The sequence below is a fragment of the Glycine soja genome, chromosome 9 (genome assembly GCF_004193775.1).
Source record: "Glycine soja cultivar W05 chromosome 9, ASM419377v2, whole genome shotgun sequence".
Classification (NCBI taxonomy): Eukaryota; Viridiplantae; Streptophyta; class Magnoliopsida; order Fabales; family Fabaceae; genus Glycine; species Glycine soja.
The window spans coordinates 11,997,349-12,021,354 of NC_041010.1; the positions used below are offsets into that span (position 1 = coordinate 11,997,349).

The 24,006-nt window shown below is 32.7% G+C and overlaps 2 protein-coding genes across 4 annotated transcripts; both read right to left on the bottom strand.

Annotated features, from left to right (window-relative positions):
• Positions 1-3,753: 3,753 nt before the first annotated feature.
• Positions 3,754-14,455, bottom strand: LOC114367994 (putative ALA-interacting subunit 2). 3 transcript variants are annotated; one of them, XM_028325303.1, is made up of 10 exons: positions 14,192-14,455; positions 12,828-12,992; positions 10,753-10,814; positions 10,579-10,653; positions 10,355-10,471; positions 9,210-9,280; positions 6,840-7,137; positions 4,354-4,643; positions 4,199-4,257; positions 3,754-4,111 (listed from the first exon to the last, which is right to left on the bottom strand). In XM_028325303.1, exons 2-9 carry the CDS (start codon positions 12,904-12,906, stop codon positions 4,203-4,205), a joined length of 1,047 nt encoding a protein of 348 aa, XP_028181104.1. In that variant the 5' UTR covers positions 12,907-12,992; positions 14,192-14,455; the 3' UTR covers positions 3,754-4,111; positions 4,199-4,202. The 3 variants fall into 3 exon arrangements, with proteins under 3 accessions (XP_028181104.1, XP_028181103.1, XP_028181102.1); XM_028325302.1 differs by having other exon boundaries at positions 3,754-4,257; positions 12,828-12,987; positions 14,192-14,454; XM_028325301.1 differs by having other exon boundaries at positions 3,754-4,257; positions 14,192-14,454.
• Positions 14,456-22,483: 8,028 nt separating this feature from the next.
• On the bottom strand, positions 22,484-23,592 carry LOC114368180. The gene is made up of 3 exons (XM_028325519.1): positions 23,546-23,592; positions 23,055-23,459; positions 22,484-22,972 (listed from the first exon to the last, which is right to left on the bottom strand). Exons 1-3 carry the CDS (start codon positions 23,558-23,560, stop codon positions 22,484-22,486), a joined length of 909 nt encoding a protein of 302 aa, XP_028181320.1. The 5' UTR covers positions 23,561-23,592.
• Positions 23,593-24,006: the final 414 nt, after the last annotated feature.

The window sequence follows — 24,006 nt, forward strand, 5'->3', positions numbered from 1 at the left end:
TCTTGTGAGTCAATTAGCAACAACAACCTAGATTGCACCGACAAAATAAACGGTTCAAATTGCATCAAGCTCTACAAGGGCATTGTTGGCTTCTTAGATCATCATAAATATGATTGTTAAATCACAGTATAAAACATTAAATTTTACTTTTTAAAAATCAAAACACTTTTATAAAAAAAAAAACATAATGGAATCATGATTTCATTTCATAGGGGGGTGAAAAAAAAATAACACAACAAAATTATGAGTTTGTTGTGTTATTGAAGGTGGAAAAAAATTAATGACAAAAATGTAATTTCGTAACACTTGTACAACGGAATCCATTGTGTTATTGGGAGGTGCAAAAAAATACAGCGAAATCACAATTCTGTTGTACAAATGAACAACAAAATCGTACTTCCATTATTAGTTTTCTTTTTCACCCACAATTGCACAAAGCAATCAGGATTCCGTAGTGTTTTCTTCTAAGGGGAAAATTTGGGATAAAACAAAAAGGCACCCATGTAGGTAATGCCAATAGCAAAAGTGGTAGTGCCAATAACAATACCCTTATCATGAGAATGTGCACGTGAGTTACCATGGATTAGTTGTTAGGTCGATGAAAAGGAAGGAGCTATAGGGAAAGAAGAGAAACAATCAAAATCATAAAGAAATACTATGGGCACACTATCTCTTATATTGTTGAAAATTATTGAAAATCCCGCAATATTGGGGGTCCCACATATCATATTTAATGGTTTGTTTCCCTAATTTTAAATTTTTTTTAGTAATTTTTAATCAACTAAAAAAGTACATTTTAAGTGTATTAGAGTATACTCCTAGCACTCCTCAAAATAAAATTGTGGAAATCATCGAGAAAAATGAAATGAAGGAAAATAAGCTCTATCTTAACCATGAAGCTTTATTGACTTTCACTGCCCTTCAAGATTCAAAGGGTTCCTTGTCATTTGGAGACAGAGATGAAGTAAGGTTTCTCTATGTTGTACATGTTCAAAGTTGGCAGGGTAAATTTCCTTCAAAATATGGAGTGGATGAAACAAATAATAATAATAGTACTACCTTTGGTCAACAAGTGATAATGTATTTTATTTTAGACTAAATTATAATTTTGATCTTCCTATAATTTTGAATCACTGATTTTGGTTTCCTATTTCTAAATTAAAACATTTAATTCCTCTATTTTCCAAAATAAGTAATTGTGATCCTTCTGTCCATTATGTTTAATATGACATATTGGTGTTGATGTTGAGTTTACGTAGACTATACACTTATGTGAAAAAAATAAATGAAATAAAAAATAAAACGTGTCTTAATAGAAATTAAACTCATATATATATATATATATATATATATATATATATATATATATATATATATATATATATATATATATATATATATATATATATATATAACAATAAAACATTAACATACTTGTCTTTTTTTAGTTAAATGTGTTAACATTATTTTTTTTTATGTATCATGAGTCAAGAGTTACTAATTTTTTTCCAAATTATCAAAATTTATAAATTAAAAAATATTTAATATATAAATATTTTTAATTTTATTTTATATCATTTTATATGTTTTTATTTCGAATAGTTTACATATTTTTATTTTTATTTTACAAATTAATAATTAAATGTCATAAATTAATATGTAAATTGTTTACATAATATTTTTTGTAAATTTATTTTAATATACATATTATTTTTACTCTACTTATTTATGCAAAATTAAAAATATTTATATATTATATTTTTTTTAATTTATAAATTTTGATAATTTAAAAAAATTAATAACTCTTGACTAACGATACATAGAAAATAATGTTAATATAGTTAACTAAACAAAGCAAGTGTTTAATTGTCTTGATGATTAGAGTAAAAATAATCTATATATTAAAATCAATTTACAGAAAATTTTATGTAAATAATTTATGAAATTTAATTATAAATGGGTAAAATAAAAATATGTAAACTATTCAAAATAAAGCATATAAAATGATTTAAAATAAAATTAAAAAGATTTATATATTAAATATTTTTAATTTATAAAGTTTGATAATTTGAAAAAAAACTAATAACTCTTGACTAATTATACATGTAAAATAATATTTAAAAATATCTTGATTTAAAAAAAGGATGACCAAAATTGCAGATTTAAAATTATAGAAAAAGCAAAATTACAATTTAGCCTTTATTCTATAACAATTTGTTTCTTAAAAAAATCAGAGGTAGTATTAAATTAGGCTTAATGCGTGTTTCATTTTATTGTTTGTATAGATTCCAAGTCAAAACAAAAAAGAATGTGAGGAGAAAGATTAACTTCAATAAAAATTAAAAAAAAAAAAAAAAAACTTCAACGCCTAAGAGGGAGAGGAAAAGAAGTTGTGGGTTCTAGTTTATACCCCAACAAAAAACAAATCATTAATATTGATCTAAAAACAAAAAAAAACTTCAATGTTAGTTATGTTCAAACACACCTTATTACTTACATTTTAAAATCCATTTGAACCAACTTGAGTTCTCAACCCAAAAAGAATTAGTATTTTGATAAACCCTCCATCCCACAATAATTATCACATAAGACGAAAAATAAATCTCATAATAATTGTCATTTAGCTTTTAAATGTACAATTAGTTACTTTTTCACTTATAAATCTTATAATATTAATAATAGACAATAAAAATTAATGTTAATAAGATTTTTTTATAAAATTATCATTTTTTCATCTATTTATTAATTTTACTTGACCCGAGTAAAATAGGAGGGAGAAGAATTTTAGCAAATGTATATAGGATAAATATTTATTTTTGTAGAAATAAAATTCATAGTAAGTTTTTTTTTAACGGCTAAAATTCATAGTAACTAAATTTTAAATATATAAATTATATTGGAATTAAAATTAAAATTAAAGAAAATTAAAATCTTTAAATATAATAAACAATTTAAATTTTGTTATAAGATTATTTTTAACAAAGGACAATTTCTTTTTAAAAAAAACTATTGAAATACAACTTATAGATTGAAATGAAAAAGATAAATTAAAAGAGATAGACACTTAAAAAGAAAGAATAGAAATAAAGATAAAATAAAGGTAGCTTAACATGGTTGAAAGAGCTTTTTTTGCTTTAGTGGTTGAAAGAGATTTTTTTTATAGTTGTTACCAAAATATTGGGTGAAATGTACCACCAAAAGAAAGAGAACATATTAAGAATGTCTAATCAAGAGAGGTGAGTAGAATGATATTCTCACTTTTCAAGGTGAGGAGTACTAGGCAATACACTCACACTCATTGTTGATTAAATTTTATTCAAAATCATCAATCATGAGTGAGACTCATTAAATAAATAAGATCCAAAAATTTGTGATTTCTAATAAATTTTAGTCAATATTAAAGTGTATGTTCCAAAGAATATGCTTGTGTTTTCAATTTATAAATATAGGAGATGTTTAAAGTGTGATAAATTGAAATATAAAAAAATAGCAATGTTACTAAAAAAACAACCTTTTCAAAGAATTTCTTTTGTGACAAATTATATAAGGAACTAACCCTAAAATCTTTATGACTGTAATTATCTGTAATCAGCCCTTGATCAGATTTTGTACTTAATGTACTCATAGTATAATTAAATTGACTCAGAATTTCTCCCGAATGCTATGTTTCAACAAACAATTAATCGGCTATAAAAGTGATGGAATCAAATGAGGAAAAACATCTAAAGAAAACAGACTTAGAATAGTATAATGTTCTGAGAAGCTAAACAATCTTATTTTAAGATCCTATCTAGTATATAATACTGCCGCAAATGGTAAAACTACCAGACAACTGGTGTATGAATATTGGTATGTAACAGCAAGTGAGCAGCCCATGCAACTATGGTTTAATAAGTGTTTCAATTCCATTCTGTAAAAATATCCAGCAAAATACAATACAACATACACACTTTCTATTTCAATATAGTACCTTTTTTTTTGTGCGTGTACAATGGCAAAGCTGAGGTTTGATTTTATGACCTCAAGCAAACCACCCAAACTCAACTATCCCACTCCTAATGGCTCATTTCCATGATAGTTAAAGCCAAAGGAATTGTTTACCCTGCTTCATCTTTTACAATTAAATACATCAGTTTTAATAACAAGAATGTGTATCCTGTGTGTCGCTTAAGAAAAGTATTACCATTGTACCACGTACCTATTCAGCTAGCAATGTTTTTCCTATTCCAAGATAAGTAGGCCGTGTCCCCATAAGGTCTGTCCCAAAAAGGAAGCATAAAATGTAAACGAAACCAATTCAAAAAATGTATTGGAGAATCAATCTCAAAAGGGTAGATTAGGACACCGTATTACCTAGGATTTTTCACATGAAGCAACAGGAAGATGATGGAGATTAATATACAGAAGGCACCAACAAATAAATTGGCAACTCCAAGGAAGTCATTTTTTCCACCCAGCCAGCTTGATGTTGATAGAACAAGCTTCTTCTTTCCTCCAAAACTGTAAGTGTTATAGTTATTCTCTAGGTGGACTACTATGACATCATCTGCATCCAAATCCTCTTCAATTCTACCATATAACTTTCGGAAGGTAGGGAGAGCAGCAGTCCGCATCCAAACTATGAGATCTTCTTGATCACCAAGCTGAAATATGTTAATCAGAATGCATTAGGGTCAGAACACAAGAAGATATAATAGCAAAATCAGTACATAAAGAAAATTTTAATGAGGAAATGAATAGCTTTTACAAGGGATGTTAATTCCCTACCCACCAAACACCTAATTTCAACTTCAGTTTGACCAACTATATGGTACTGAATAATATTTCACTTGTACGTACACTACATCCTATATTAGTGCAAGTGAGAAACTGATTTCAAGGCAAAAAGGCAGCGGAAGGATAAAGAAAAACACACATATGGTGGAACCTACTTAAACGCTACCAAATGTTCTACATAAGAAACAATTCCCTAATTCATCAAGATCAATAAAAGTGATTAGATTGATTATTTTGTCATAAATTTTAATTTATTCCAAGATTACCCATCATCCATGGTTTAAGAGGTGGCTATTTTCCAAATTCAACCAATAAGTATACCTTGTTTTGTTGGTAGCTCAATAAATGCACCCACTTTCATCGGAAAATGAGTGTATATCATTAATAGACCTCCCAATTAATTAGGGGTACAAAAGAAATTTAGCAATAAAGTAGTCCTATGTTTCTTATAATTAGAACCAAGAAAATGTTGTCTTGTTTCTTATATATATGACCGGAGGTAGTATTAATTATATATTTTTATTCACACATTAACCAATAATCCAAGAGTGAGGATTGAGGTTAAGGTTGTTGTCATTTGCACTACTGGTCACTGATTCTAATTGCAGAAACAACCTCTCCACTTATGGTGGTAAGGCAGTTTTTACATCTATCCATCCCTGAACCACACAATGATGAGTTCTTAGTGCATTCAACCACCCTTTAATATTACCACTTATGATGGTAAACAAGTTTCATAGTTTAAGCTTCTTGGATTCATCTTACAAGTAACATGGAGTTTGATTGTGATATATTTAAACCAGAGGATGAAATGGATAAATTTTTGGTGGGTAAAAATCATTATCATTAAGTGCCTATTGAACTGGAAGTAAAATTGTACTATAACCAGTGATACTCTGGAAGAAGTACCCACAAGAGTGAAAAGCAAGTACCACAGAGTGAAAAGCAAGAAAACTCAAGATTAGGAACAAATATGTCCAAAAGAATGTTGGAGAAGAACCTACTACGATGAAAAATCACCTAGAGAGATTTGATTACGTGAAAAGAAGGCCAATAAAAGCTTCATTAAGAAAAATGGATCAAATGGATGAAAATCCAACAAAATGAGTAGAAAAAATAAGAAAATATTTGGAGAAACTATAAAAAAAGATCTTACTCAAAAGAGTTTTATTGAAATTTTGATCTTTGATAAATCCTATGACATTGACTAACCCGAGTAACCAACTCATGTGTGAGACAAGATTTGGAGCATATTGATAATCCACTTGTACATACACATACATCCTTTGGTGGTGAACCTGATTTTAAGCCCCAAAAGTGAAAATTAGCAGCACAATGCATGACAATAGTAACCCTTTTATATTTAAACTATTGGTAATAAGCATCTTTTAGGTTTAATTGCACTTATGGTCTGCCTTGGTCCCGTTATTGGCAATGGGGTACGAAGTTTTTTTTTTTTAGTCCCTCTATTATTTTAGTTATGCCATTTTGATCTATCTATTATATTTAATAGAAATGCTGACATGGCAATCAACTGCACTGCCATGTCAGCAATCTTGTTAAATATTGGATGTCAAATAGATGAATAAAAGGCAAAGGCATTGCAGTGTAGGTTACTAAAAGATCTTAGACTATAAGTTTGGATCTAACTCAACCCCAAAAGCTAGCTCATGGGATGCGAGTTACCCCTCACTTATATATTATATCTTGCCTTATTCTCTAGCCAATGAAGGACTTAGTTTTTCCCAATACACCCCCTTACACCCAGTACTTTTGGGCTTAGTGTGTGGATAATATGGTGGGTGGCCTATTAATGGATCTGGGATAGACTCTGATACCATCTTAAAATGTGGATTTAAATCTAACTCAACCCCAAAAGCTAGCTCATGAGGTGAGGGTTGTCCCCCACTTATATATTCTATCTTTGCCTTATTCTCTAGCCAATGAAGGACTTGGTTTTTCCCAATAAAAGATATTTCAAATCCAAATAAGGAAATTGATCACAGGAAGAAAGGATGACAATATGAAAGACTAGATATGCAATTCAAAAGCTTCAAACTTACAGGAATACTTGGATCCAGCTTTCCACCCCCAATTAAAGTCCCATTCTGAAAATTAAATGGGTAAACATGGTTTCCAAATTTGTGATCACGATCACTCTTCCACGCAATATTCTTCCTATTGACCTTCAATTCTGATGGCCCACGACTGAATGTATATGTATCATTGAACAGACTCCACGCCATCAACCCACAAGGTACAATTGGAAGATTGTGTGAGGACTCTAAAGGTTTACAAGAACTGGTGTCATTGTATCCAAGTCCATGTAAGAGTTGCAGGTCACTTCTACTTTTGACATACCTGAACAAATTTTAAAGATTTGAATAAACAATGGAGAAATAAAATCACATAGTTGAAAGTAAATCTGGAAAATATTCATGATTTTGGTGAAAAGCAATGAAGCACCAATAAAGAAAAACATTTTACTCTATCGACTCTAAATTAAGACACCTGTATTGGACCTCAAAGTCATCTGGCTAAGTACATTACATTAAATTCAAAGACAAACCAACAATGTACACAGCAATAATTTTAAAAATTTAGCAATGGGTGGGAAGACCTATTCAAATAATTAATGAATAACTAAGAAAACAGTGTACAAAACACCTTAAATTTTATGCCTTTAGCAAAGTAGGCATCTTCAACTTTTACTTCAGCCCAATCAATCCTTAAACTCCAGTTAATTTTACAAAGGTCCTTTCATTAAGTGAGAGTTAACTAACATCGAATAAGTGTTGACCATTGATTGTAACTAAATTTAAATCATTGATTCTTACTATATTTAAACCATTGATTCATATGTCTTCTTGTAAACAAGAACATCAAAATCCAACTTTTGTTTAGAAACATAAACAAAAGCCATATTATAAAGAAATACCATCCAGTTACTGGTACTATGTTCAATCAGATGCTGAACTTCAAAAGGCCCCACAACTGTATGGCTGATCTTGCTGTACAAGACATACAAGTTACTCAACCATTTCGGAACCATTTCATGTCAATCAATTTTGAAAGAAAAAAAAATTAAGGCAAGGCAGACACTTTATTAATACATTGGTAGTTTTTCACATTGACTTTTGGGGTGGATGAATAGAGGGTATTTTTTATGCTCTGGATGGATAAGTTTTAAAGGATTGTTTTAATTGTTAACAAAAAAGTAGTAAGTTGCCACTTACCTGCATAGTCGAATGGATTTAAGTATTTAAAAAATTTCTAGGATTTCCTAAATTAGTCAATCTATTATGCTGGGGGCTACGATTTTCCTGATGCCATACAAGAAAATTGAGCAGCCAAATAGAACCACTGGATTGTTGACTTTCAAAGTGAAAAAATTGGTCTCTAAATCAACAAGCTCGGTTGGTAATGTTGCTTGGACCATGATGTTTTTGTTTTCAGAACATAAAACATGTTATCTTCTGCCTGTTTTTTTATTATTTTTTTTCATTTAAGAAGTTGGAAAAAATAAAAGAAAAGATAATATGAATCTTTTGGGGGGAAAAATGAATCAATGCTTTAGATTAGTACATTTACAGCAAAGGTCCTACTGCAATATTAGTGGGAGTTCAAGGACTAATTGAGACAAAGTAAAAGTTGAAGGTGGCTATTCGCAGAAGGCATAATTATGAATTTTTTCCAATAATTAGTAGGGATAGAAAATAAAACTTGAGGGAACAAATCAAGAATTGCTTTGGAGAAATGTCAACAAGTTCAAATACAACCTAAGAAAAGTGTGTTAAAGAGAAAATAGATTTGATGAAAGCAAGAAAACCAACTTGGTTCATAACAGGGCATACATTCAGGTTTGCTCAATTGAATATACTCAGTTCCTCGATAAATTATTTCCAAAAATGAGAGGACCATTACATGATATAAAAATGGCTAGTGTATTGACCAACACACAAACAAATATATAAACGGCTGATAAAAAAAAAACAAATAAATAAATGGAGATAAATGTGAAAGAGAAAGTATAAATAGATAAAAGTTGAAGTAAAGCGAATTTTGTGTCCTTGACAAATACTGCTCCGGAACTAAATATAAGAAAAATTAACTAACTTTTACGCTAATTAAGAAAGTTAGTTAATATCATTTAATTCCACTAATTACATTTAAGAAATAAACTTTTTCCTAAAGTACCATTCAGTGGAACTTGATATCAAGGGAAAAAAGATTCATTGGAAATAGAATCTCACTTAACTGAAGGGTATTTTTTAGAGAGTATTATTAAATAGGGTGAAAGTAGTTAAAATTTGCTTATATTTGAGTCAAAAAAGGTTTTTTTTTTGTTGCTTATAATTGAGTCTGGAGGGAGTAATACTTATTCTAAGGACTTCATCATTGAATTTGAAAAGAAGAAAATAAAGAATACTTACCGTCGGTGGTTCTGGTAATAGTTATCAAGCTGATAATATATGTAAATTGGTGCTTTCATTGGCTTAAGTACCTAAACAAAATTGTAAACGTAATCAAGATACAGTAGAAAGATCAACTTTATCAGTAATTCCTTTGGCCAGATATTAGCATTTTAATTCCCAGCCCAAAATTATTTATTGTGACTTATAACTAAATGAGGGAGGAAAAAGCATCCAAAGAATGTTATGAAAGTGAAGTAACAGCAGAACAACATGTAAGAAAATATCATATAATGCCAAAACCCATCACCATCTACTACCAGACATGATTTTCATGGTCGTTAGGGAACTAACACAGAGAACAAGCAATCAACAAATAACAATATATATGACTGAGAATTGGAGTATGTATTAGACTGTAAAAAAGTATAAATGCAAACAGATTCCTTCTACCCAAGAGCTAAGCTCCTTCAGAGGCACTAGCACTCTGCCATTACTACCATCAGATTTCCACCCCCCCCCCCCCCCTCTCACCTCACTAGGCCCCACTTATAACAGAATTTCCCTTCACACCCAATCCACCCCTTCCTCTCACTCTTCCACCTAATCACATATTCCCTGCCCACTTCTTATGTCTTTTCGTATATACCCTCCAAATTGTTGGTTTGGGCCTTGGGCTTAAGTCCACTAGAGAGGTTGTAACATTGGTCAACATCAGCAGCACATATAATATTCTCTTGTGGATTGAAATAGAAAAGGTGAATGGAAATAGATGAGAAATGCAGAATAAATAAGGAAACAGATAGAGAGACGAATGGAAATAGGTGAGAAATATCATGGAAAAATACTAGTGGGCCCACCCCATTTCCACTCTAGTTCCATTCAATGAAACAACCAACATTATTTCCACTCTCCCGACCCTATTTCCATGTTTCCGAACAGGGCATACAAGATCATGCTATGCCACTTTGGAAGGTATAAGGGTATGTTACTGAAGGGGTTTGTGAATCCTGAGGCAAATTCCAAAGATGTTTGAGGGGAAGCCAACCAATCATTCAGAAGGAAGATTAAGGAATTAAGTGCCACTGATCTATTAAATTGAAAATTACTGAACACTGAAGCAACAATCAGTAAATGATGTAATTAATCTTAAATTGAACTATCACCTTTAACAATCGTGAACAGTTTTTGGCAATTGAGTCATCTTTAATATACGCGACCTTGTTACTTCTAAAGTCTTCAGGTACACAATCAATGTCATACCTATCCACAATTTCAACAACCTACAAATCCATAGGTCAAATAAATATTGTAGAAAGCACGGAGATTTAGAAGGGAGAATGGAAAAAGATCCAGTGTATAATATCAACAAAGTAGAAATTATTTATACACTATTTGAGGCACGAAGTGTAACAAGTCCAACAGGAATGAAAATGAAACCCATCAATAGAAATGTAGCAATGACCTGCATAGAAAATGATTGAGATTTAATGCATTCATTTCATATAATAAGGTGTCAACTGTCATGAAATATTCAAGTATGTCAAACAGTAAAAGAACTAACTGCTGCAGGTGTAAGCACAGGTTTACATGCTGGAAGGTTCTGCTGTGTAAACCGATAGAACGCTGCAAAACCACCACAATGGCACTCAATACAAGTATCATTAAGAAAAGAAAAGGGAAAACAAAAGAAATAAAAGAGAATACAAAGGGACCTGTCTAAAGAAAAAACATGTAATTAAATTTCAATGTAATGGAGAATTCTGACTTACTTCCTAGTCAAGGCTTAAACATCACAAGTTTTTTTTTCTCTAATAGAAAGTCACATTTCAATAAGAGAAAATGTATTGAAACAAGTAATTTTTTTTTTGTGACAATAAAAAAGATAAGTTAGGTTGTAGCATGTGAAGAAAAACAATAAATGTGATTTTTTTTAAGTACTCAAATAAATTGCTAATAGACAATGTTGAGAATTAGTAGGATTATTCTGTAATAAATGTAGATTATAGGTACATAATATCTGATTAAGAGGAAATCAAATATCCTCCATTTCTAGGTATCGAAGTTGCTCAATCCAAGGATGGTCTAGTTATCTCCCAAAGGAAGTATGTCTTCACATCCTGGAAGAGGCTGGCCTACTGAATGCTAAACCAGTGGACACTCCTATGGATCCTAGTGTCAAATTGCTACCCGATCAAGGGGAGCCCATATCGGATCAAGGGAGATATAGGAGGTTGGTTGGAAAGTTGAACTACCTCACAGTCACTGGTCCAGACATTGCATTTGCAGTAAGTGTGGTAAGCCAATTCATGAACTCTCCCTGCCAGGATCATTGGGATGCAATTATGCGGATCCTGAAATACATCAAGTGTGCTCCAGGAAAAGGCCTCACTTATGAAGATAAGGGACATACACAAGTGGTAGGTTACGTAGATGCTGACTGGGCTGGCTCACCCAGTGATAGGCGATCCACATCTGGGTAATGTGTGCTGATTGGAGGAAACTTGGTATCTTGGAAAAGTCAGAAGCAAAAAGTTGTATCAAGATCAAGTGCTGAAGCAGAATACAGGGCCATGGTATTAGTCAAGTTTGAAGAGACTACACAGATGACTCTTATATGTGACAATCAAGCAGCACTATATTTTCCCTCCAATCCAGTATTTCATGAGAGAACCAAACATATTGAAGTTGATTGTCATTTCATACAACAGAAGATTGAGTCAGGGAACATTATTACAAGTTTTATCGACTCTTGTGAGTTGTGACCAATTGGCTGATATCTTCACGAAGTCTCTTAGGGGACCAAGAATTAGCTTTACTTGTAGCAAGCTGGGCACATATGACTTATATGCTCCAGCTTGAGGGGGAATGTTGAGAATTAGTAGGATTATTCTGTAATAAATGTAGATTATAGTCACATGATATCTGATTAAGAGGAAACCAAATATCCTCCATTTATTTGTAATTATTGCAATGAGTCTGTATAACCTCTCACCCGTGTTGTATTCAGACACAGTTTACAGTCACAATATGCCTCTGTCCATTCATTTCAATAGACTACTTTTTAGAAGTAAATAAATAAATCATTCTGTCACATCTACAACTATATGTTTGAAACAGTGTCAGTCAAATCTGATGGAAATAATGATACTTAATGTACTTAGAAAATAGAAGATTCATGCAATCACATGATAAAATGTATTTAGTGTTCATGGGAATTTGTGTATGGGAAGTTGCATTAGACTAGGAAATAGTCTCCACTAGAGATTGTTTGGATATAAAGCTAGAAGAGCTATTGAGAGTTTCTCAACTGGAAAAAGCTCTATATTTCCAGTAGAAAATCTCCCAAAAGCTCTTCTAGCTAGTATTCAAACAAACAAACCCTAAGTCTACTAAGAATCATATATGTGCGAGTGAGTATGTTAATGTCTTGCATAATCTGTGTACTCAATAAGAATAAGAAAGCATTTCCATTCTCTAAATGTTCTCTAGATTAAAGAAAAAGTTATTCATTAATTATATATTGCCACATATAAATATAAAATCATCAATCGGAAAATCCATCAATGCAGTACCAAAACATGTAGTGTCCTAAACTAACAGAAATAGTTGAAAACCTGGCAAGAAAGTAACACTCACCACCATGTCGTGTTGAACGTCCTGGAATTGCCTGTGCTCCTGTGCTAACTGTTGACGAACACCCTCCGTCAAGATCCATTACTGCAGCTTCCCAAGTTCCAGGTGTGTCACCTTACAAATTAACTACCCAATTTTCACCAGCAGTTGCATTTGCCCAATACTGCACTACGGGTCAATAGTTACTCATCAATTCTTATTCTCATTTTAGTAATATCTTACACCAGAGCTTGTCTTCAATAATTGAAAAGCAGCAAAATACTATAAATTAATCTGTAATACTATCTGCATTACAATTTGTGATCTTGTACGGAACTAAGCATTAGGCAATAAAATGACAAGAGAATAAACTCAGCATAGCAGATATGAGAATGTTGCATTGGATGAGTCTATATATCAGACAAGATAGGATAATGAATGAATTTAAAGAGAAAGTTGGCGTAGCACCAGTTACAGAAAAATCATAAAAAGATAATGATAGAATCTCACCTTGGGTGGTTTGGGAAATAGAAGCTAAACATTAGTAGAGTGGACGAAATCATCAAATAGAGGAAATCCCTATCACTAGAGGTAGAGGGAGATCAAGAAAACCCATAGGCAAAACCATTTCAAAAATGGAGGCTAACGGTTTGTCTACGGACATGATTCATAAGAGTGCATTATGACATTGTTTGATCTATGTAACCAATCTCTCCTAGTGGAAAAAAGGTTTGCTTGTTGTTTTTAGTTTCAATTTGCCTAATTTAAAAGGCATGTGGTCAGGGTAGAGGACAACAGAGTATCTCCATCAACCAAAAACATAAGGGTAGTGTTTCCAGTCCCTAACCCAATAAAACTAAAAAATAGCACGATTACAAACCCAAATCTGCATCATTCTATTCTCTTCATTCTCTTCTCCTAAACACTCACAAAAAAACAAAAAGTAAATTGCAATACATATCATTTGCAAGACCAACATCAAAAGGCCAAAGAGAAGCTACATAACTGTTCAAAACTAAGTTCGCGCCTTCGGGGAAGAAAAGGCAAAGGAAAAAATAACAGACAAACTCAAATTTCTGATACTGTACAAAAAACCTAATCCAAATTCCAAAGTAATACCCACTCGCAACCACACGTCACCGTTGTATCGTTGTTATTATGCATCAAACTGAGACTCTTGTATTCTTACAATACAGCTAACAAATTCCTAAGAGATAGCATTCTAATTTCTAGTTGAACTAAATTATAATTGCAATTATAATCGACAGTAAAAACTAATCAAAACAGGAAAAGAAAAAAAAATCAAAAAGGCATAGGATATCGCACAATTTCAGGTGTTAACAGCGCGGCAAAATTGAAATCTTAACGGCGAAGAAAATAGGCAATACCTGGAATAGTGTGTAGATCTCGGAGTGGAGCGAAACAGAAGCAAAGGAAGAAATAGGTGGTGGAAAGAGGAAGAGAGGAATGAATATTCTTGACTTGTAGAGGGAAGTGATGTGCCCGCCCAAGAGAAGAAAGAAGGAAACCAACCCCTGCTTGCCGATGAGGAATCTTTTCTTCCACGGTTTCGTTTTGTTGTTCTTTAACAACTTCTATCTATCGTGAGAGTCTTAGTTTAGTTTCATTTCCCTGCTTGGGAAACTTTTGGTTACCGTTTGATGAATGGTCTTTTAATCCGAGGGTGACTAGAAGAGTTTGTTTGCGGACAGGTTAAGCGTTAATGATGAAGATTAAGGAAAAATATATATTTTTTAAGGTTTAATTACCCACTTACTCCCTATAGTTTTCAAACTTATTCATTTTAGTCTATGTAGTTAATAAGTGATTTTTTTTAGTCTTGTAGTTTACCATTTAATTCCGGATAGGTCCCTACTGTTAAAATTGTTTAACGTCAAATTATTACTGTCGGTCGTCCTTCTCCAGAACTCTCTCTCTTCTGAGAAGTCTCCGCCTTCCACCGAATACTACACTTCCACACCACCCTCACCATCGGGGCCCTCTGCAAAATCGGCGTCGCGTTGACCTCTCCAACACATGCAAAGGCGAAAATGGAGAGGAAGGTTTTAACAGCACGGTGTACGTCAGGGTTTTTCGTTTGAGACATAGCACTCAACGAAGATGACAAATGTTTTGTTTCTTTTCATCCTCGTCACCACTCCCCTCCATCTCATTTTCACCATAGATTTATTCATCCAACACTGTCAACAATGGTTGCAACCACCCCTCAACCATGTATAAACCTCGAGTCCTTATTTGATTCCAACGACAACAACAACCATGGGTTCAGAGTCATAGTTGACGTCTACAATCGCTGAATCGCAGTTCTAGCAATGGCGAAGACTACGACTCCTCTCCCTCCATCACCATTAACGTAGTCATGACCCTCAACACCAACTACCTCCGCGGCACCATGCTTCACCATAGCATATTATTGTTGCCAAGACTGCACCGACGGCTGGTGTGTTTTCGCACCGCACCTTGGCTCTTCATATCAACACCATAAAGCTTGGCTATATCGTCAACCACCACTAGGTCAGAGTCCAAATATATCACGTGTTTCACGTCTTCTGGTATGGTATTAGCCAGGTATATTTTGGCGTAATTCAGGGGCTAGTCCAAGGCCTGTCAAATGGACTTGGATATCTTGCCACGGACCCTATTGGAGTCAAACCGATCAATCTTCATCTTGAGGTAAGGGAAGGTGGACTTGATGCTAGAGAAGAGTTTAGGAGCATCGTCATGGGCGGAGAGGAAGTGGAAGGTCAGGTCCTCAGGGCACGTCGAATGTTGAAGCATGGAGAACACCGTGGTCATGGTGTCGCGAAGGTAGTTGGTGTTGAGGGTCATGGCTACATTAATGGTGGCGAAGGGAGAGGAGTCGCACTCCTCGCCATTGTGAAAGGCGGGGGCCTCCCGGAAGAGAGGGAGCTCCGGGGAAGAACGGCGGGCAACAATAATTTACGATGTTAAACAATTTTAACGGTAGAGACCTATTGGGAATTAAAAGGTAAACAGGGACTAAAAAAGTCACTTATTAACTATAGGGACTAAAATGAATAAGTTTGGAAACTATAGAGACTAAATGGGTAATTAAACCATTTTTTAATTATTTTTAATATGTATTCAAAAACAAGTGTTGTCCTGATATAGGTCCAGCTGGATTAACATAATGTGTTGGATTTAGGGTTAGTAAAAGGGTGGATGAAATTGGTGTGTTTGTGTTTGTTTTCCAAACATTCTCATAGGCATGTTAGTCACTTGTGTTTGTAGATTCAAATACACGACACAAAGGACCCAAACAAAAAAGAACAAACACAAGTAATTATCATGATCACAAGAGGATTCGAAAACAACCACAAATCCACTTATATCACTCACTCCTTTACCTTTACTAATCTTAAATCCAACACAAAATTTTGTTTAATTATATGGACCATACACCAAGATAATACCTAATTTAGTTCGAATACGCATGGAACAATGGTGGCCTAGAGGGCAGTCTAGGTGGACCATCGCCCAAGGGCTCATTTTTATAGGAACACCACATTTTTTTATACAGTTTATATAAATATTATAAGAAGAACAAATATATGATTTTAGAATTATATAAAAATAATTTTTTTAATAGAATTCTTTTAAGAAAACAATACGAGCAATTAATAGTGATTTTTAACTTATCAACAAAATTTATTTACAATTTTGAGAAAAAAAATTGATGACTTAGGTATAATGTTGAACGTAAAAGAAAAGAGTATGACATTATTTCCTTCCATTGCTATTAGCATTGACATAAAAATAAAGTTCTTGAATAAAAAATTACAATGGATTCCGACTTCAACAATGAATTAAAGTTAAAACTTTATGATGCTGAGTTATTTGATAACATTTAATTAATTTTTTAATGCATGTATACCTTATAAAATAAATAGGCTAAAATATACTTGATTTTCCTGTGATGCTTAATTCTTAATCCGTAATTTTAATCTTCTTATTTAAAATCAAGATATTTAATTCTTCAGTTTAAAAAAATGATAAGATTTCAATTGACAGTCCATGATCAAATGTTTCCTCCAATTTGATATATGCGCATTTGACAAGAAATTGAATAATATAAAAATTAAATATCCAAATGTGAATTCAAGCAAACACCTCTTAGCAAAACTTAGTCAATCTTGTAAATAATATCTTTATTTATCATTACAAACACATATCTAATACTATCAAATAATAATTTGCCTTCATTTTTAAATTAGTTTTTAATCTTAATTTTTATTTTTCAGGCTTTCATTAAAATTTTATAAATAATTTAAATAAAAATAATTTACTTATTATTTTACACATTAATTTATGTAATTATATTGATGTATAAAATTACAACAAAAAATTATATATTAAATAAAAATTCCAAATTAAAATAGAAATATGTAAAATATTTAAAAATGAAAATAACTTTTATATTAATGATAACTTTATTTGATGTAAAAATTATTTTTAATTAAATTTATATATTAATTAAAATTTCATAATTAAAATATATATTAATACGTAAAATAAATCAGTGAAGTTAAAATATTTAAATTACCCCCGAATAATTTCTTGTAATTATAATATGTTAACTATTAAAAATTATATCGAAAAAGAAGAAAATAGAAATTTATTTAATATATAAATTATTTTATTCTAATTATATAAATCAATATAATTACATAAACTAATATGTAAAATATTCATATAAATCATTTTATGTAATTTATACAAATTACATAAAAAATTATATGTAAATTATACAAATTAATAAAACTTTAATATTTTTTTATATTTTACATATTAATATTTTTTATAATTTACGCATGAATAAAAATTTATATAATTTGTGTAGATTTCATAAATAATTTATGTAAATAATTTAGATACTAATTTACGTAATTTAATTAATCTATAACCAATATAAGTAACTTTCAAGGTCAGATACAGAGTGTCTTTTTTGCACTAGTTTCTATAATTAGAATAAAGTAAGATAAAAAAAAATGAATAACTCATGTAGTAATCATATATAACAATAGTTGTTTACAATATTAAGTGAAGGGAATGTGTAATCTAGTGATTCATTATCTTGTTCTTGTTTTGTATAAGAGGTATTGGGTTCAATTCTCATTAAGTGAAGGAATTGTGTAGGTTAGGGGGACCAAAATGGATTTTAGCCAAATAAATATTAATTATTATTGATAAATATTAATTATTATTGCTATTATTGAATACATTAAAAGAAACTAATTTATCAAATTAAAATTGTTAAAATCTTATCAGAAGCTATAAATAGATTAAATAAATTTGCTTTGATTTCCATTGAATGTGTTTCTTTAAAAAATCTTAACTATAAATAAATTATTAATGATTTTTTCAAAAAAAAATATAAGAAGGATAAAATTTAAATATAGGAAGGTATATTTTTTTCAGTTCACTCAGGTACAAAAAATTTCAGGACAGGTCCTGACGTGGAAAATAATAAAAAGGATATGTTTTTTACTTAACCATCATCACTAACACTAACTTAATTATCTGCAAACAAACTTTACTGGTGACCGTCAAATAAAAAGCGCATTCATCCAACAATAACCAAAAGTTTCCCTACTTGGGAAATGAAAAAGTTTACCAGGGTAGAATTTTATCAAAATCTCAATCCATATTTGATTAGAATTTGTGTTACTGTTATCAATATTCCAAGGACCATTGGTTTACCCAAATTAATTTAACACCTATCACATGACTTACATTTCATGACTTACATTTCATGACTTTCATATAATATACCTCATTTAAAAAATTAAGGCTTAAATATTAATCACAGATTTCACCTCAACTTTTTTATTTTTGGGAAATTTTACTCTTAACAAATTAATTTGACACATTTTATCTTTTATTTTTAAATTTTTTTTAAATTTTATCTTCCACCGTTTTACCCTAACATGATTGCATTGCATTTTTACTCCCATTTTTTTCTTTTTTTTGGAAAATTTTGCACCCAATTTTTTAACTTTTTGGCAAATTTCACCCCTAAAATTATTAATTAAAAAATATTAAAGGGACTAAAATTGCATATTAACTATCATAGGAGGACCAAAAGTATAATTTAACCAAAAAAATATTAACTATTATTTCTACTATTAAATACACTAAAAGAAACTAATTTATGAAATTTAAAATTGTTAAAATCCTATCTAAAACTATAAATAGATTAAATAAGCTTTCTTTGATTTCTACTAAATATGTTTCTTTGATTTCTACTAAATATGTGTGTTTAAAAATCTTGATTATGAATAAAATATTAATGATTTTGCCACAAAGAATGCAAGAAGGATAAAATTTAAATGATTAGGGTATGATTTTTTCAGTTCGCTCAAGGCACAAAAAATTTCAGGATCGGCCCTAACGTTGAAAATAATAAAAAAGATATGTTTTTTCCTTAACCATCATCATTAACACCTAACCCATATGCAGACAATTTCTGGCAAATTTACGAAGGAGTGTTGGTTTTAGAAACTATTTACTCAATGGGGTCTCATTTATAAGAAATTACGGGGGGGGGGGGGGGGGGGGTTGTTTTCTACGTGGGTGCCACCATTGACACTGGCGGGAAGCTTGAACCGCTAGTGCCAATGGCGGGATAGGGGCTGACTAGGAGAGAGGGGGAGGGGTGCCGCCATTGCTGCTGGCGGGATGGGAGGGGATAGGAGAGAGAGAGGTGTCCCGCCCTTGGAGCTGGCGGGATAGGAGAGAGAGAGGGGGTGGTCCCGCCCTTGGAGCTGGCGGGACAGGAGAGAGAGGGTGTTGTAGGGTGGTACCGCCAGTGGCGGCTGCGGGACAGGGGCAGAGAGGATCCCGCCACTGGGTTCTGCAGGATAGGGGCAGTGAAGCCGCCTTTCGAGCTGGCGGGATAGGGGTCTGTTCATGGCATCATAGCAGGGCCTATGGCATATGATGATGCACTCACATGGCATACACAAACACATTAACGTAAGGTAGTGTTTTTTAACTAATGTAAATTTTTATTGCTCTCTCACTTTGATAATCATGTATTAAAAATTGAAGTTTTAATCTTAAGCATCAAATTTTTATAATTATAATGTAATGATTAAAATTAATTTTTCTCATTTTTCATTTAATACATCTTCATCATATTATTATATACCGCATGCATATAGACACACGTATAGTTCTTATTTTGTTTTAAGGGTAAGGGTTTAGTTCTTATTTTATAGGGTTAGGCTTAGTTTTTTTATTTTAGGGTTAGGGTTTAGTTATGAAAATTTTAGAGCTAGGACTAATTTTTAGGGGTTAGGGTTAGGTTTTTTATTTTAGGGTTAGGGTTTACTTCTGAACATTTTAGGTTTAGGGCTAATTTGTAGGGGTTACGGTTATGTTTTCATTGTAGGATTAGGGTTTAGTTTTGAACATTTTAGGGTTAGGGCAAAGTTTTTTATTTGAAGGGTTAGGGTTTAGTTCTTGTTTTTTAGGGAAATTGATTTGCCATCATTTTCTTCTATTTTCTAAAGCCTTTTTGCACCAGTGACTTTGAGTGACTCTTTTTAAATAGCTGCCTTGGGATTCGTGCAGGGCATTCTATTCTGCTATGCTATTTTCATTATTCAGAGCTTTGGTTTTAGGTTTTCACGTTTTTCTGTTCCCTTGTTACAGTTTTCGTTCTTAATGCAAATTTCCGTTTTCTGCTTCTAATTACGAGTTCATTCTTGCTTCTTCTTCTACTTTCATTTACGTTTCTGTTCATTTACGTTCTTGTTCATTTACGTTTCTGCTTCATGTTTCATTTGCGTTTTCTGTTTGAATCCATGGAAGGCTAGATTTTCTGGTGTTGTTTCCTTTTGAGGACGAAACCCAACTCTCTTTGAGGTTTCGTTTGTAATGTGGTTTCCTGGCAGTTTTTCCCTTCACCAGTTATCCCAATTTCGTGAATATTAATCAGTGCACGCTTCGTGTTCGATTAATTGCCTCTGAGCCTAACTTGCGTTCATGCTTAATGGACGAAGGGCTAACTGGTGTATGTGGTGCCTAATCACGTATTGAAAACCCTAAGTTGATTTTCGCTTAGTAAATTGAAATAGGGTTGGATTAAGTGGTTGACTGTTAGGGACGAATTCTCCATAACCCAGGATAAGAGAGTGGCTTCTGAATCAGAGGAAACAACCCGTTTTTAATATTAGTAGTTTCGTATTCCATTTTATTTGTTCTGCTCTTTAATTACCAAACAACCAAACCCCCCCCTCCCCCATCGTTACTGTTACTGCAAGTATATTATGAACATTTGGCTTGTCACTGCTCGTTGGGAAACGACCTAGGATCACTTCCTAGTTACTGCATTTTCATGTTTATTTGATTCGGGTACGACCTCGATCAGAAATACAATTACATTTAGAAGTTGAAATAAAATTACTTTTTTTTAAGGGTAAAGGTTTAGTTCTTATTTTTGAGGGAAATACAATTACATTTAGAAGTTGAAATAAAATAACTTTTTTGTAAGGGTAAGGGTTTAGTTCTTATTTTTGAGGGAAATACAATTACATTTAGAAGTTGAAATAAAATAACTTTTTTTTGAATGTGTACTTCTAATGAAATAAAATTACATTTAGAAGTTGAAATAAAATTACTTTGTTTTAAGGGTAAGGGTTTAGTTCTTATTTTATAGGGTTAGGCTTAGTTTTTTTTTATTTTAGGGTTAGGGTTTAGTTATGAAAATTTTAGAGCTAGGACTAATTTTTAGGGGTTTGGGTTAGGTTTTTTATTTTAGGGTTAGGGTTTAATTCTGAACATTTTAGGGTTATGACTAATGTTTAGGGGGTTAGGGTTAGGTTTTTTATTTTAGTGTTACGGTTTAGTTATGAACATTTTAGGGTTATGACTAATGTTTAGGGGGTTAGGGTTATGTTTTTATTTTAGTGTTAGGGTTTAGTTTTTATTTTATAGGGTTAGGCTTAGTTATTTTATTTTAGGGTTACGATTTAGTTATGAAAATTTCAGGGTTTAGGACTAATTTTTATGGGTGAGGTTTATGTTATTTTTATTTTTGGGTTAGGGTTTAGTGCTGAACATTTTTGGGTTAGGGCTAATTTTTAGGGGTTAGGGTTAGGTTTTTATTTTAGGATTAGGGTTTAGTTCGGAACAATTGAGGGCTAAGTGCTTATATTTTATAGGTTAGGGTTAGTGTTTCATATTTAAGGGTTATGGGATACTTTTTATGTTTTATGGGTTAGGGTTTAGTTCACATTGAAGTTCATCGTTACTTAGAAACATTAGTTTTTTCCCTTTGGCTACCTTTGTTATTTGGTTTAGGGTTCATTGATTATTATAGTTTGATACGCAACATAAATTCTATCCATAAGTAAGCCTTAATAAACTGAATATCATACATTACGCCATGAATGTCAAATTACAAATATACAACAAAGCCTTAATCAACAGATACATGCAAATCATTCATTTTGGTGTCCGTGATGCCGTGAGGATGTGCCACATGGTCGATCCCATCTTCGTGCTTGGCGATCAGGATTTCTTCTACCCCGATGCCTCCCCGCTTCTTCTTCGTCAGCCTCCGCAGAAAATGCGTTACGCAAATCAACACCGAATAAGTCACCCGTATTAGGTATTTGTCCCGGTACATTCCATTATGTTCCTAACGGGGCATTAGGTGTTGGAATTGGCCCATGATATTGCTGTGAAGGGGTCATTGTGGGCCATGAAAATTGAGCTTGTGTTTCCGCAAAACCACCAAACGATTGCTGGGTTGCAGAAGTATCAGTGTCATGACCCTGAAAAGGATACTGATACATCTGTGTCGGATACTCAGCAAATGTTTGTGGCGTGTAATACATTCCATGGCCACGCTCCGCCATTTGTTGGGAATATTCTTCCGCTTCAACAGTGTCCCTTCTTCTGTCTATCCCCTGAGTTTCAATACTTGACTGAAGCATGTGAAATTGTTGTGCGGGAAATTGACGCTCTGATGCGGGACCATGTGACACTGGCTCAGTGACTCTCTCTTGCTCTTCGGATAAAATTGTAATTTTTTCCACATAAGGCACGAGATCATCAAATGTGCATGTTTTCCTCCCTTGAGGAGACACCATGTATTGTAATGCCTCCGCAACTTCACCCTGCATTTGTAACGGTAACAAAATTAATGGCCATCATTAAATAAAAGTTCAAGTTAAAATTTGAAAAAAAAGTAAAAAATACCAATGTAGCCGTCTTTGCATTTTCTGGGTCAACAAACATCTTTGTCTTTCGCCTATACCAGACCATGTAGTCCGAGTTAAAACTCAATAGGCCTTCTTGTCGGGGATAAGCGTCGACCCTAAATGCATGGCGATTATTCCACTGCTGAATCATTGGGGCGAACAATTGCCCCCAATTTTCGTCATGTTTCCCCTTTAATGTTATGCCATGAATGTTTAGGGGTTGTGAAGGAGACTCTGGAACTGGTTGTTGCATCCCAAATTGTCTCAAGACTCTGTCCGGTTGGTGCCACTCAATAACTTGGAAACAAATTAGTGGCACCACCGCGTACCACGCGAGACTTCCGACTAAACAAACGGGAGGCAAGAATGACATAACGGTTGATGGGTAAGGCTCCCACACAAACTGCATATAACAACATAGTTGTGAACATTGTAGTAAAATAAGACATATAATTTTTTATTTTACAAATACAATAGCATGGTTCTTACCTCATGACGTTTCATAATATCGAACTTGCGACGAAAAACTTTCACATCATCATTGCCGATATGTTGGTTTCCACGTCGCAGCCACCTACAAAGAATAAAATTTAATATACCCTAAAACCATTTATTCTATTAAAATGAAAGACGCTGTTAAAAATGACTGACCTGTGCCCTAGTGGTGTATTTTCTATGTGGGAATGAGTCCTCTTTGGAGCCAAGGTGGGACATCGTTCCCATGCCCACAATTGTAGTAAGATGCATATACCTCCGATTGATTTAGTTTTATAATCGGTGGCACTGCACATCTCTCTGTATAGAAAACTAAGTACGGCAGCTCCCCATGCATATCTGCCACATTCTTCAAAGTCACGTAAAAATTGAAGGTACCTTACCGAAACTCTGTTACTGGTTTTGTCAACGAACAAGACACCTCCAATAAATCTCAGTATCCATGCACGGGCAAA